The sequence below is a fragment of the Colius striatus genome, chromosome 6, assembly GCF_028858725.1.
Source record: "Colius striatus isolate bColStr4 chromosome 6, bColStr4.1.hap1, whole genome shotgun sequence".
NCBI lineage: Eukaryota > Metazoa > Chordata > Aves > Coliiformes > Coliidae > Colius > Colius striatus.
The window spans coordinates 927,005-939,524 of record NC_084764.1 but is presented as its reverse complement, the minus strand read 5'-3'; the positions used below and the strand labels follow the sequence as shown (position 1 = coordinate 939,524).

Below are 12,520 nucleotides of genomic sequence, written 5' to 3'. Positions count from 1 at the left end.
AGTGTACTCCAGTAACGGGAAGAGAGAACCTTGCCCTTGTAGCAGGCTTCATTGGCAGGAACCAAACTGCAAGCAGGAGTATCCCAGAGCCATGGCATCTCAGGCTGTGTAAGGAGCACAGTCACGAAGCTGACTGCAGACCTGCCTGGGCACAGCTAGCAAAGGATGCTGCAGCACGCTCTCTGCTGCTAAACAGAGAGGCAAAGAGGAGAGGACCACCTGCCCTGAGATGCCAAAGCTCCCTCGGCTCAGGAGAGTTTTCTGCTGTCTCACACACAGCAAAACCCCAACTGCTCTGCTGCTCACTATCACACCCCACTCTGCTGCAGATTTGTGCTGTTTCACATGTCTCTGAGAGCATTTGTGTCTTGAGCTCACACGTCCCTAGATGACTGAGCTTGCATTTTTCAAGGCTGAATCTCGTTTGCTTCTCTTGGCTCGTTCCTCTCTAGATGCTGTAGCGTGGTGGGGAGGGAGGTGGGGGATGTTCCTCTCTGCATTTGTAAATGCAGCTTTCCCAGCACAGCCATCATCTGCATATTTTACAGACAAGGTTTCCCTACACTGAGAGTCTTGTCTGTGCAAGCTCAATACAAAACACGGCCGCTCCAGCCAGGCTGCGTCCCGCAGTGCCATGGCTGTACAACAGCACTCTGCACCTTCTCCCACCAGCCTGACCACCAGAAATGCTCACATTTTCTCCACAAGTTTCAGGTCTTCCAACTCAACATCACTGGGAAGAAAACCCCACACACTTTGTTCTTTCTTCCTCACCTGTGCACAGATTCCCCAGTAGAGAGAAAACACTGCTCAAGGAGCTCACAGCCCATTGCTCAATGCCCAGCTCATCTCTCAGCTCTGCAACTCCTTGCTGTGGATCTTTGGGATCCACTTTGTCTCCCCTGTCTTTTTAACAATGAACATGGTAACCCTAATATTTCCCTTCCCTGAGGTGCAGAGACTGGCATGACAAACAATTACTTTTAGGCACCAAATGTGTTATTAGGGTTCCAAAATCCAATGACAGTTGCCATTTACAGCAGGAACACAGACTGTTGTCCCCTCATCTCACAGATTCCCTACTTCCTCTGTCTTTTCTCACAGCCTCCTTCTTCTTTCAGTGTTTTCTTTCAATCCTTCTCTGTCCCGTGACACACCAGCATTGCCAACGAGTTTCTCTCCTCTGCTGACACGTCCTTCCCTCACCAGCTCACAGATAATCCCATTTATTCTGGATGTTAACAGAGAAGCATCTTTTTTCCTCCCTTTGCTCAGAAATAATCTCCTCTTTTGCCATCATTTGAACGTTCATTGTGATGAGCTGCCACCACCAACGCTCCAGCATTACAACAGCAGCCCTTTAACCAGGAGTCACACAGGCTCTCTGCATACAGGCACTGAACCACTGACAGCTGTTCAGGTCTAGTAATCCAAACCTGACTATTCACCTTTACTTTTGCACCAAAACCCAACAGTCCCTGCAGTACTGACTGAAGTCGGAGAGAGAAAGAAAGGGCCCAGAGCACAAAGCAGCTGCTTTTCCCTTCCGCAGGAGCGGTCACTGCAGCAGGAGCGACGGTATCACTGACAGACTAACTGGGCACAGGGATCAATCACACTAAATGCCTTCTCAGTGACAGCTGTTTCTGAACTAGAACAAGATGCCAGGCAAGGAACTGGTTTGGGAGTGACAGATAGGTCCTGCTGAGGAAGAGCCATCAGGCAGGCAGGCAGTTCGCGACTGACGCACGTCTCCTGCAGAACGAGGCTGCCAGCAACGAGCCCTTTCAACTGCCAAGTGACCATTTCCCAAGGTGCTTCTCAGAGGAACACATTTAGGTTCCCTTTAGTTTTAATTTCAGTTTAATCCCAGTACCCCTTCATGTACTCCTCCCTAGAATTTCCCAGGCTTCCTGATGACTTCTGAGTGTCTCAGCAGCCAGGCTTGCACAGATCTCACGTGTGAGAACCCAGGGATGTACATATTCTACTCACCTCTAATGGCTGGGCCTCTAAGAGTTAAAGTTTCCAAGCACAGAAACTGTTGTTCTTGGTGCTGATCACTTCCACCAGTTGTCCTCTCCCACCCCCACCTCTCTTACAGCATCCCCATCGTGTAAGTATGATAACTAAACTTGGGGGAAAGCCCATAATCACGGTGGAATCATGTTTAACCTTCACCAGGTGCATCTCCAATGGCTAATTCCATTAATGCTCTACCTGGCTTGAGAAAGCTCTTATGGATATAGAAATACCGACAGGCTGCAAGCCTGACTAGTCAGCAGGAGAGCAGGCAAAGCAATTTCATGCCTCTTGTTGCTTAATAAAACTGTGGTCCTCTGCAGATTCACAGCCAGGTCATAAACCAAACAGAACAGAACAGTCCTGTTATCCCAAAGTGCTGCAAAGCAATGACACAGCCTTTGGTGCACTGTAGTTGTATGCAAATTGAGCAGCAATTACAGCCACAGCAGTAACATCCACATGCCTTGTGCTGAAAGACAGGACTCTGGAGTTACAGAAGAGATCCTGAAGAGCACCATGAAATCTCCAACTCCCTCTATAACATCAGTGTCAACCTGCAAGTGGGATGTAGCTCTAACACTGCAGGCATGACCCGAGCCTTCAGCTCTGAGTAAGGTTGTCAGACCTCCCGTGCCTCAAAGCTGCTAGCCAAGGCTTGGTTGTGTGACACTGCAAATGATGTAGAGCCCAAGCAGAGCTCAGCCTTCAGGACAGGGATAAACCTTGGACACTTCTGACATTTGATGTAAGCAAGGAGTAAATCAATCACATGCACTGGGTGTAAACCATCTGGCAATGAAGACTCCAGCTGTGGCCAGAGGTCTGGGAGGAAATGCCCTTCACCCCAGCACTCACAGCAGTGCAGCCAGCTCCTCACAACAGCACTGCTCCAGTGGCAGGGCAGCAGGACTGCAGGGACCAAGCTGAACACATCCATCACCCATTTGTCAAGGTCTTTGCTGGGGACTTTGGGTTGCAGGAAACCACATCTGAGAGACTGGTAATGCCATACCTGGAGCGCTGTGCCCAGTTCTGGGCTTCCCAGGACAAGAACAAGGGGTTGTGCTGAAGATGCTTCGGTGAAGGACCACTAAGATTATCAAGGGACTGGAGCACCAGATGTGAGGTGAGGTTGAAAGAGCTGGGGCTGTTTAGCCTTGAGAGGAGAATGCCCAGAGAAGCTGCAGAGTTTCCATCCTTAGAGATACTAAAAACTGCCCAGACACAACCCTGAGCAACTCACTCTAGCTGAGCTTGCTTTGAGCAAGCCTGGCCTGTTAACGGATCAGCAACACTCCCCTGCTCATCAGTACACATCACCTCCACAGCATCTGGATGGCAATTTCTCTTGCTATGCATTACTGCTGTTCTGAATGTTATCTTCTCTTAACTACCATGGCATCTGGCTGCCTGAATGCCTGGCTGGAGGTTTTCTTAAGGATGCTGCTCTCATGGTTTCTGAGTGCTTGCCCATTTATTCTGTGACCCGTGACGTAACTGGCAGAGATCTCCTCCTGCTGTGCCAGCAGCACCGTGGGCCCACACAAATCTGCTCATTTGCTGAGCAGTGGCTCTGTACAACTCATTTTATGGTTCACATGAAAAAGAAATGATAGTGGCAAAAAGGCAAAGGGTGTTAATACAATGCACACAGGGCTCTGAAAACACAGCAGCACCAAAGCTGGCAGACAGAAACCCAACCTTCTAGCCGTGGGGTCAGCTTGGAAACCCCTGTTATTTATTCACAAAGCACATTTCTCTAAGCTCACAGGATCTGTCAGGGGAAGATGTGATCATTAATAATGCATTCCTGTTAGTGATACCATCAGCTCAACCTTCTACCCTGACAATTCACCTCTTCCTTCAGCCTCCACAGGCTGCTCCTGGGCCTGTTTGCAGGAATCACTCGGTTGGTCAGAGAGGGCAAAGGGCATTTTCTGTGTGAAAACTAAAGGGAAATGAGGCTTCCTGGGTTCTGCAGGGGTGATGGAAGGGAGGGTGAAGGAGCAGCTAGAACACTGCCTTGTGGTACACAACTGCATGCCTCTGTCTGCCTGGGGATGCTGACAGGCTCCAAGCCACCTACTCACTTGGTCAGATTTGGCCACTGCTGATACCTAGATGCGAGGAGACACTGGTAAAAGACAGCGAGTGTCCTGCAAGTGCAGCAGGGTCCACATGCAAAGCCCCAGGGAGGATCTGGTGGTCTGCTGGGCTCAGCAACTGTTTACCAGCAAGTGACTCTGAGCACCTGCTGAGACCAGGAGGCCTCAGTCTGCACAAGACCGAGCTCAGCAGCTTCTGCTTGGAAGATTTGGCAGCTGTGCCCCCTGCCCGCACTGAGACAGCCTCAGCTCCTGTAACACATGCCCTAGCAGAGAGCTGGCTGCTTATTCCTGTTTATGGAGCACGGTCCCTGCCACGCCAGCCCTTCAGCAGCACCCCTCCAGCGCTGGGCACAGCCCCCTGGCTGAACTCACCTCTTGACGGTGCGCAGCAGGGTAGAGCGGGCCTCATTGTGGAAGGTGATGATGAGGCTGGTAGCTGGCAAGTCTGTGTCATAGTGTACAGAAGTGCACCTGCAACATGGGAGAGCACAAGGGTAAGCCAAACATCACCCAGCAGCAGCCACTGCAGCAATGTACCTGGAATTTCTGAAGGAGAAGAATAGGCTCGAATCAGAACCAGCAGAGCTGAGCTGCAGCAAGGGGAACCCCAGCAGCACCAGCACCACAGCTGGCAGGGTTTAAAAAGAACTGCTCCTGTTAGTTTCAACATCATGGACTCTAGTCACTGGATTCCCCTGGGATTCCTGTACCATCTTGTTTACTCCTGTATAGCACAAGCACATGCTAAGGATGCAGGGAGCTGGCACACCCAGGCGCCCTTGTATAAAGCACCTGCAATGCTTTGGATGTTGAGGTTCACAGAGAGGAAAGCACCAGCCAGTGCTGTGGCTCACACTGGGGAGCTGCTGAGGTTCAACACTAACACCTCAGCTGGCAACGGAAAACATTTCCTCCCAGTTTCTCCTCTGACTTTGTACCTTCAGGCACACATACTCATTCTCACACTCAGAAGCAAGGATTAACTCAGGGTCAGCTTGCAGCAGGGCTGCTCATGTCCTGTGGAGAACAAGGCTTCTTGGAGGAGATCATCTCACATGTGAATCCTGGATCCAGTGCTGGGAGACACCAGGATTGGGCTGATGTGCTCGTCCAGAGTGTCTGCTGCCTTAACTCCCAGCCAGCATCAAACAGCAGCCACTCAGATTGATGCTGGTGAAGCAAAGCCCAAGCCATCCCTGCCAAGAGCACGGGAGGGCAGTGGCCTCCTCGGAGCAAAGCCCAAGCCATCCCTGCCAAGGGCACGGGAGGGCAGTGGCCTCCTCAGAGCAAAGCCCAAGCCATCCCTGCCAGGAGCACAGGAGGGCAGTGGCCTCCTCAGAGCAGGCGGCAGGCAGGGCTCGGAGCAAGGGCTGTACCTGTAGTGCCTGGTGTCGCGGATGGGCCGGTCGCTGCTGAGCTTGTCGCTCTCCAGCTGATTGAAGGCGTGCTGGCGGTAGGGATCTTCTCCAGCCTTCAGCAGCTTGGAGGACAAGTAACTCTTCTCATCAAACCCCTTCCGGCTGCTCTTCTCTCCCTGGGGAGCCTTTGTCATCTAGAGCACAGACAAGCATCGGAGCATCAGCGAGAGCAGCCAGCTCGTGTTCAGACACAGGTAGTGAGTTCAGTCACACGGACACGAAGGCAGGCTGTTTGCCACACATCTGGAAGCGTCTCAGGTGTGAGGGAAGGCAGAACAGCAAAGACCTTGGAATGGAAAGCAAGAAATCCTCACACACAGGGGTTACAACTGCCCTCCCCGAGGAAAGCTGCCGTGCTCGCTGGCCTTACTGAGCTTGGGGTGAAAGCTGCTGTTCCTGATAGCACAGGCAAATTCCCTTCAGCACTTGTTTCACAGGAGGTGTGAGACTGCAGGCATTTGGAATCCCTTCCAGGCAAGGTGGGCTTGCAGGCAGCCTCCAGTATTTTGAGGAAAACCAGTTTCAGCTCTTAGCCATGGCTATCACACACAAACAGCAGCTGAGGGAACAGGTTCCCTGCTGTGCCTTGCCCAGTCTCACAGAAGTCTGTGATAAAGTTGGAGGCTGCACGTGACTGTCCCCAGTCAGAGCTAAAACACCTAGGCCACCCCTCTCCTCACTTTCCTCTAGCTTTCCTAGACCACAGAGTCAGTGCAACGCTGGCACCCGCAGACCACTCACTAAGGCCACAAAGAAGGGAGGACAGGCACAGTTCTAGCCCATGCTGAACGCTCAGATACAAGATTTTTGTTGGAAGCAACACAGAAACTGTAAAATATCAGCTTATAAAGCAATCAGGACTGTTTCTACAGTAGCTCAACAACCATCTGTGGTAGCTGTTCAATGGACCAAACTGTAAAGGTGCCATAAAATGCTTCCAGCCTTGTACAAAGGAGCGCTGGAGCTCCCTGAAACTGCTGGGAAAGGCAGATTCTGGCACATACGCATCTCAGCCAAAGCACTGGACAATCTCCAGACCCTTCAGTTTCAAACAGTTCGGATACTCTCTAATACCAGGCTTGATCCTGTTTCTTCCTCTGGTATAAGGCTCCTTTTAGGGGGTGAGAGGCCAGAAACTGGTCCCCAGAAATCGCACAGCATTTTGGATGAACCCTCTTAGAGGGCTGGGAAACAAGAAAGGCAGCACCATGGCAAACTCCTTAAGCAGCAGAGGGCTGAGGAGGAGAGACATGCCTGCACCTTCTCAGAGAGGCTACCCTGCAGAGCAGACAGCCCTGGGAAAACCAGACAGGGGGATTAAAGATGGCAAATGGAATTCGGCACAGACAAGCGCAAGATAATGAACATCACAAGAAACAAATTGCACTACCGATGCACACTGATGCATTTCAAAGGAACCGTGTCCACCGAGACCACAGCCCCGAGCGTCCCGCGGCGGCTCACCAGACACCGAGACGAGAAACGCCGCAGAGCCGGGGCACAGGAACCGGAGCCCACGGGACACGGCGCACGAAACCAGCGGCAGCACGAAACCAGCGGCAGCACGAAACCAGCGGCAGCTCAGCAGCTCTGCCCACAGCGCTTTGTCAAACCCGTCTCCAGAAGGAAGCCGCTGGAGGACGAAGAGGAAGGAAAGGTCAGGGTGGTTCTGCTCAGAGAGAGGACGAGTGAAGCAAGGGGACCCACAAAATGATGCCTCATGCAGCCAAGGTCAGCCTGACGCTCAGATTTCCCTTTCGTACCACACAGAACGCAGGAAACATCTTCTTGTGGGGCACAAAACAACACTGCTATTTTCAACACACAGCAGCTTACTGAGCCACTGCACAACCAAGCTGCTGCATGGGGAGTCGCTTGAACTATTAGGAGTAATTCCTCTGGATACCAGGGCCCTCTTACCTACACATCACACTTATAAGGTGGTAAGAGAGCACCAGGAATTAATTGGCAGCTAACAACATTCCTCATTTTTATCTCAGACACTACCTCTTTGTGCTCTCTTCAAATAGGGAGAAGGAAGGATTCAGGGGCCAGCTCACAGGGCCCAGCTTCAGCTAATCAACAAGTAATCAAACCCCTGGTGTGTGAGCACCAAGAAGATAACAAGGTAATAAACAAGAGCCAACCGAGATTTGCCAGGACCTCATCCTGTCAGACCAACCTAATTCTCTCCTGTGGCTGCAGTAATCAGCCTCAAGGGTGTGGAGAGGCGGCAGACAGACACATCATGGCTTTTGTAAGGCTTCTGCTAGGGGCCGGTGAGACACAGTCATTAGCAAGCTAGAGAAAGCATCTTCTGGATGGAACTACTGCACAATGGGTGCAACTAGTTGGAAAGCCACTGTCAGAGCAGAATGATTAGCTGTTCACTGGCCCAGCAGAGGGGCTGTGGGAGGAGCAGGACTTAGGGGCTTGTTACAGGTCCAGTGCTAATTAGGATTTCCATAAGGAGCTTGGATATTGAGACAGAGAGTGAGTCGAATCCACAGCAAATCCAGCAAAAATGTCAGACACTTTGGGAACCGGGATTTGAGTTCAAAATTATCACACAGGGGAAAAACAAAGTCTGGAAGCAATAAATGCAATCGAATGAGGGCACCTCAGACCTCTGCAGTTCATCAGGTCTGTGCTGATCCAAACCACAGCACGGTAACAGCTGCTCAGAAAAGCCCTGGACACAGCAGCTCATTACAAACCACACACCTGCAAAGTCAGAGACCGAAGATGTCCTTTATGGAGTTACACGCCCTGTAACCCCGTGCTTGAGGCTGGAACTACAGATGGGAGCTCCAGCAGCAAAAGAGCACAGTTGCTTCTGACTAATGCTCTGTGATAGAGCAAGAAAAAATGCTGCATGAAAGCAGAAACAGAGATGACCAGGCACAGGATATGTGAGTGTCTAGACTAGAGATTAACCAAGTGGTTTGCATAAGGTCCCAAGCATTGCTGAGGCCTCCAACACAATCCATGTTTAGGAAGCACTGGAAACCTTCTAATCTCATTTCACCATTTATTTTCACCCATGCTTCTCACTCCAAGTGACAGAATGGGCTGAGATGCTCCTACACTGTTGAAAGCACATTCTTATTTGTGTTTTGACACAGTTCAATAGACCAGAAACTACTGAAGTAGTGAAGTTTGTAAACAATGGATTAAAGAAAACAGTGAATGAGTGGAAATCTACACGAGCTTGGGAGCCTCATTTCTGCACTAGCAATCTCCAGCAAGCCCTTCCCTGGAAGAATTCACTCACCAGGAAGGTCTAATTGATGAAGATGGGCACAAAGCAAGCCAAGGACTAACAAACTCACTGCATCTTCCCTCCTCTCGAGGCCTCTCTTCAATTTATCGCTCTGCTGCAACCTCACACGCTGCCACTGCCACAACCTCCAGCCCTGGCACCAGCCCTGCAGCTCCAACCCCCCTCAGCAGAGGTTTCCCCTCTGAACTGGTTTAAGGCCAGCTTCAACCCACTGGACTGAGACACGACCTTGCTAGCTGAGCAAATCTTCCCCAGAGCCACATCACCCCTGTGAAGCACAGCGGAGCTCCTGAGCCTCACACTGTGTGACCGTTTTCTCCGTGGGCCCTCTCCACCTGATCCACGTGCTGTCCCAGCAGCCTGAAGCGAGCCCCAGAGAGGACAGTGCAGCACCTCCAGCAGCCACGAGATGCTGGGGAGCACAGCAGTGCTTGGGGCTGCCGCAGAGCCAGGTGCTGCTGGGCTCTGCCCCACGTGCTGGCACATGGATGAGCTGTGAACAGCACGGAGCACAGCCCTGCAGCAGCTCCCCAGACAGCAAGCCGCTCCTGATGGGCTGAGCCTGCAAGACAGCATCTCCTGAGTGCCTCTTGCCAAAAGCGTTGATTTTGGAGGGTGTGTTGCATTTGCAGGTGGGTTCAGGAATCCCAGCGAGTGCGTGGCTCTTGTTATGCCTCATGAAACCGTCCCCATACGTCCCTGAAAACTTGCTCAAAAGACTTTAGGAGGAAAGGCTGTGCCTGACAGCACAGGGACTGTTTTACTCATGTTGTGTTTAACTGTGTAAAGCATTTCAAATGTGGTTTAGGAGCCGTGCTCTCATGGCACTTCTGTTATAAATGTTAATAGAAATTACCCCAGCTAAACAGAAGCATCTCTGTGCTTCAAGAAGTGCAAGTGCTGACAGGGGAGCTCAGAGACCCATGTGAGGGCTTTGTTTGTAGCTTGCACAAACTGGAGCAGCACAAGGGAAGCAGTAAAGCTACTTGAATTGATCAGCTCCCACGGCAGCTAATTGCTCTCAAGAGACTTCCTACCGATATCTGCACTGGACAACCTTGAGCTCTGCTGCCAGCTCCAACTGGGCTGGAGAGATCAGTGGTGGGCCCCCAGCAGAGGCTATTTTCAGTGCCTTCTGAGAAGAGGCTATGGTTGCCAGCTCACAGGGGTCAGAGCTTTAGCTGACAAGGGTTGTTGAGAGGGAGAAGCAGGACAAGCGTGCAGGGGCTTGCCTTCCAGCACCATTGCTTGCCCAAGGTGCCTCTTGCCTCCCTATTCTTTCCCAGTGCCCTGAGAAACCCTTTCTCTCCATCTCCACCTCATGGCTAGGAAGTCGTGAGATCCCACCAAGTACTTTCTGGGTTTTTTTCTTCTCCAGTTTTGCCAGACATTGAGCTGTTGACAAGGAAAGTGTCCTCAAGCATCTGGCCTAAAAAGGTGGAAGCTCTGCATAAGGCAAGAGAGGAGAAGCAGTTCTTTGTGTTTGGTTCTCCCCACACCCATCCATTTTTGGATGCTCCTTTCAGGGCCTCCTCCAAGAGCCACAGCAGGTGGCACAGTGCTTTCCATGTTATTGCCTACAGGCTGGATGAGGTGACCATCACACTCTCCTATGAGGTCTGTCACAGGCTGACATGGGTTCTTGGTGTGAACGGGTTAGAAATGGGATGTTAACTGACTCACAGGCCACAATGCTGTGTTGACAAAGCTTGTCCACTACCTTTCAAGCAGACTTGTCAAGGTTTGACAAGCTGGTCTTTTGGGCAGTTTTGGGGAAGAAAGTAGGCAACACATGAGAGGTAAACTGTGCAGGGGAAGTTTAGAGGGGGAACAGCAAAAAAATACCCCAAAAGCAATTAAGTTAGTACTCGTGTCTATCAGGAGCAGTGGTTCTCTGACAGCTTCACACACCACTGCCCTCATCCAACTTCTCAGCACCTGGAAAGGTGGTGTCTATTCTACCACAGCCCCAACCCCTTGCTTTGATGTCTAAGAACTCACAATCTTGCTTCTAAGGCAGCCACGTGGCCTCTGCCTAATGATCCTCCTTAGCCATCTCTTTAGTGACTTGGTGGACAGGCATTCCTCATACCCTGGTCCTGTGTGTCCTTCTCTACAGAAGGGAAGAGATGCTTCCAGGAAGCACATGTGGATCACTTTGCCCAGGTCTCAAAGGTATGCAAAGCAGCATGGTTTGACAACCAAAAGTAACAGGCAGTGCCCAAGCCAGCACTGCACCACACATCAGTCTCATCAGGCAGTGCCCAAGCCAGAGCTGCACCACACATCAGTCTCATCAGGCAGTGCCCAAGCCAGAGCTGCACCACACATCAGCCTCATCAGGCAGTGCCCAAGCCAGAGCTGCACCACACATCAGCCTCATCAGGCAGTGCCCAAGCCAGCACTGCACCACACATCAGTCTCATCAGGCAGTGCCCAAGCCAGAGCTGCACCACACATCAGCCTCATCAGGCAGTGCCCAAGCCAGCACTGCACCACACATCAGTCTCATCAGGCAGTGCCCAAGCCAGCACTGCACCACACATCAGTCTCATCAGGCAGTGCCCAAGCCAGAGCTGCACCACACATCAGTCTCATCAGGCAGTGTCCAAGCCAGCACTGCACCACACATCAGTCTCATCAGGCAGTGCCCAAGCCAGCGCTGCACCACACATCAGCCTCATCAAGCAGTGCCCAAGCCAGAGCTGCACCACACATCAGTCTCATCAGGCAGTGCCCAAGCCAGCGCTGCACCACACATCAGTCTCATCAGGCAGTGCCCAAGCCAGAGCTGCACCACACATCAGCCTCATCAGGCAGTGCCCAAGCCAGAGCTGCACCACACATCAGTCTCATCAGGCAGTGTCCAAGCCAGCACTGCACCACACATCAGTCTCATCAGGCAGTGCCCAAGCCAGAGCTGCACCACACATCAGCCTCATCAGGCAGTGCCCAAGCCAGAGCTGCACCACACATCAGCCTCATCAAGCAGTGCCCAAGCCAGAGCTGCACCACACATCAGCCTCATCAGGCAGTGCCCAAGCCAGCACTGCACCACACATCAGTCTCATCAGGCAGTGCCCAAGCCAGAGCTGCACCACACATCAGTCTCATCAGGCAGTGTCCAAGCCAGCACTGCACCACACATCAGTCTCATCAGGCAGTGCCCAAGCCAGCGCTGCACCACACATCAGCCTCATCAAGCAGTGCCCAAGCCAGAGCTGCACCACACATCAGTCTCATCAGGCAGTGCCCAAGCCAGAGCTGCACCACACATCAGTCTCATCAGGCAGTGCCCAAGCCAGAGCTGCACCACACATCAGCCTCATCAGGCAGTGCCCAAGCCAGAGCTGCACCACACATCAGCCTCATCAGGCAGTGCCCAAGCCAGCACTGCACCACACATCAGTCTCATCAGGCAGTGTCCAAGCCAGCACTGCACCACACATCAGTCTCATCAGGCAGTGCCCAAGCCAGAGCTGCACCACACATCAGCCTCATCAGGCAGTGCCCAAGCCAGCACTGCACCACACATCAGCCTCATCAGGCAGTGCCCAAGCCAGAGCTGCACCACACATCAGTCTCATCAGGCAGTGTCCAAGCCAGCACTGCACCACACATCAGTCTCATCAGGCAGTGCCCAAGCCAGCGCTGCACCACACATCAGCCTCATCAAGCAGTGCCCA

General features: G+C 52.1%; 1 protein-coding gene across 2 annotated transcripts in view; it reads right to left on the bottom strand.

Moving 5' to 3' along the window:
* The window catches only part of GALNT16 (polypeptide N-acetylgalactosaminyltransferase 16), a 55,776-nt gene that overhangs the window by 21,749 nt on the left and 21,507 nt on the right, over nt 1-12,520 (bottom strand). For both annotated transcript variants that reach the window (XM_061998262.1, XM_061998263.1), the window contains exons 2-3: nt 5,510-5,685; nt 4,506-4,604 (exon numbers count right to left, since the gene is read on the bottom strand). In XM_061998262.1, coding sequence (XP_061854246.1) covers nt 4,506-4,604; nt 5,510-5,685 — 275 coding nt within the window. The remainder of the gene's footprint in view (nt 1-4,505; nt 4,605-5,509; nt 5,686-12,520) is intronic.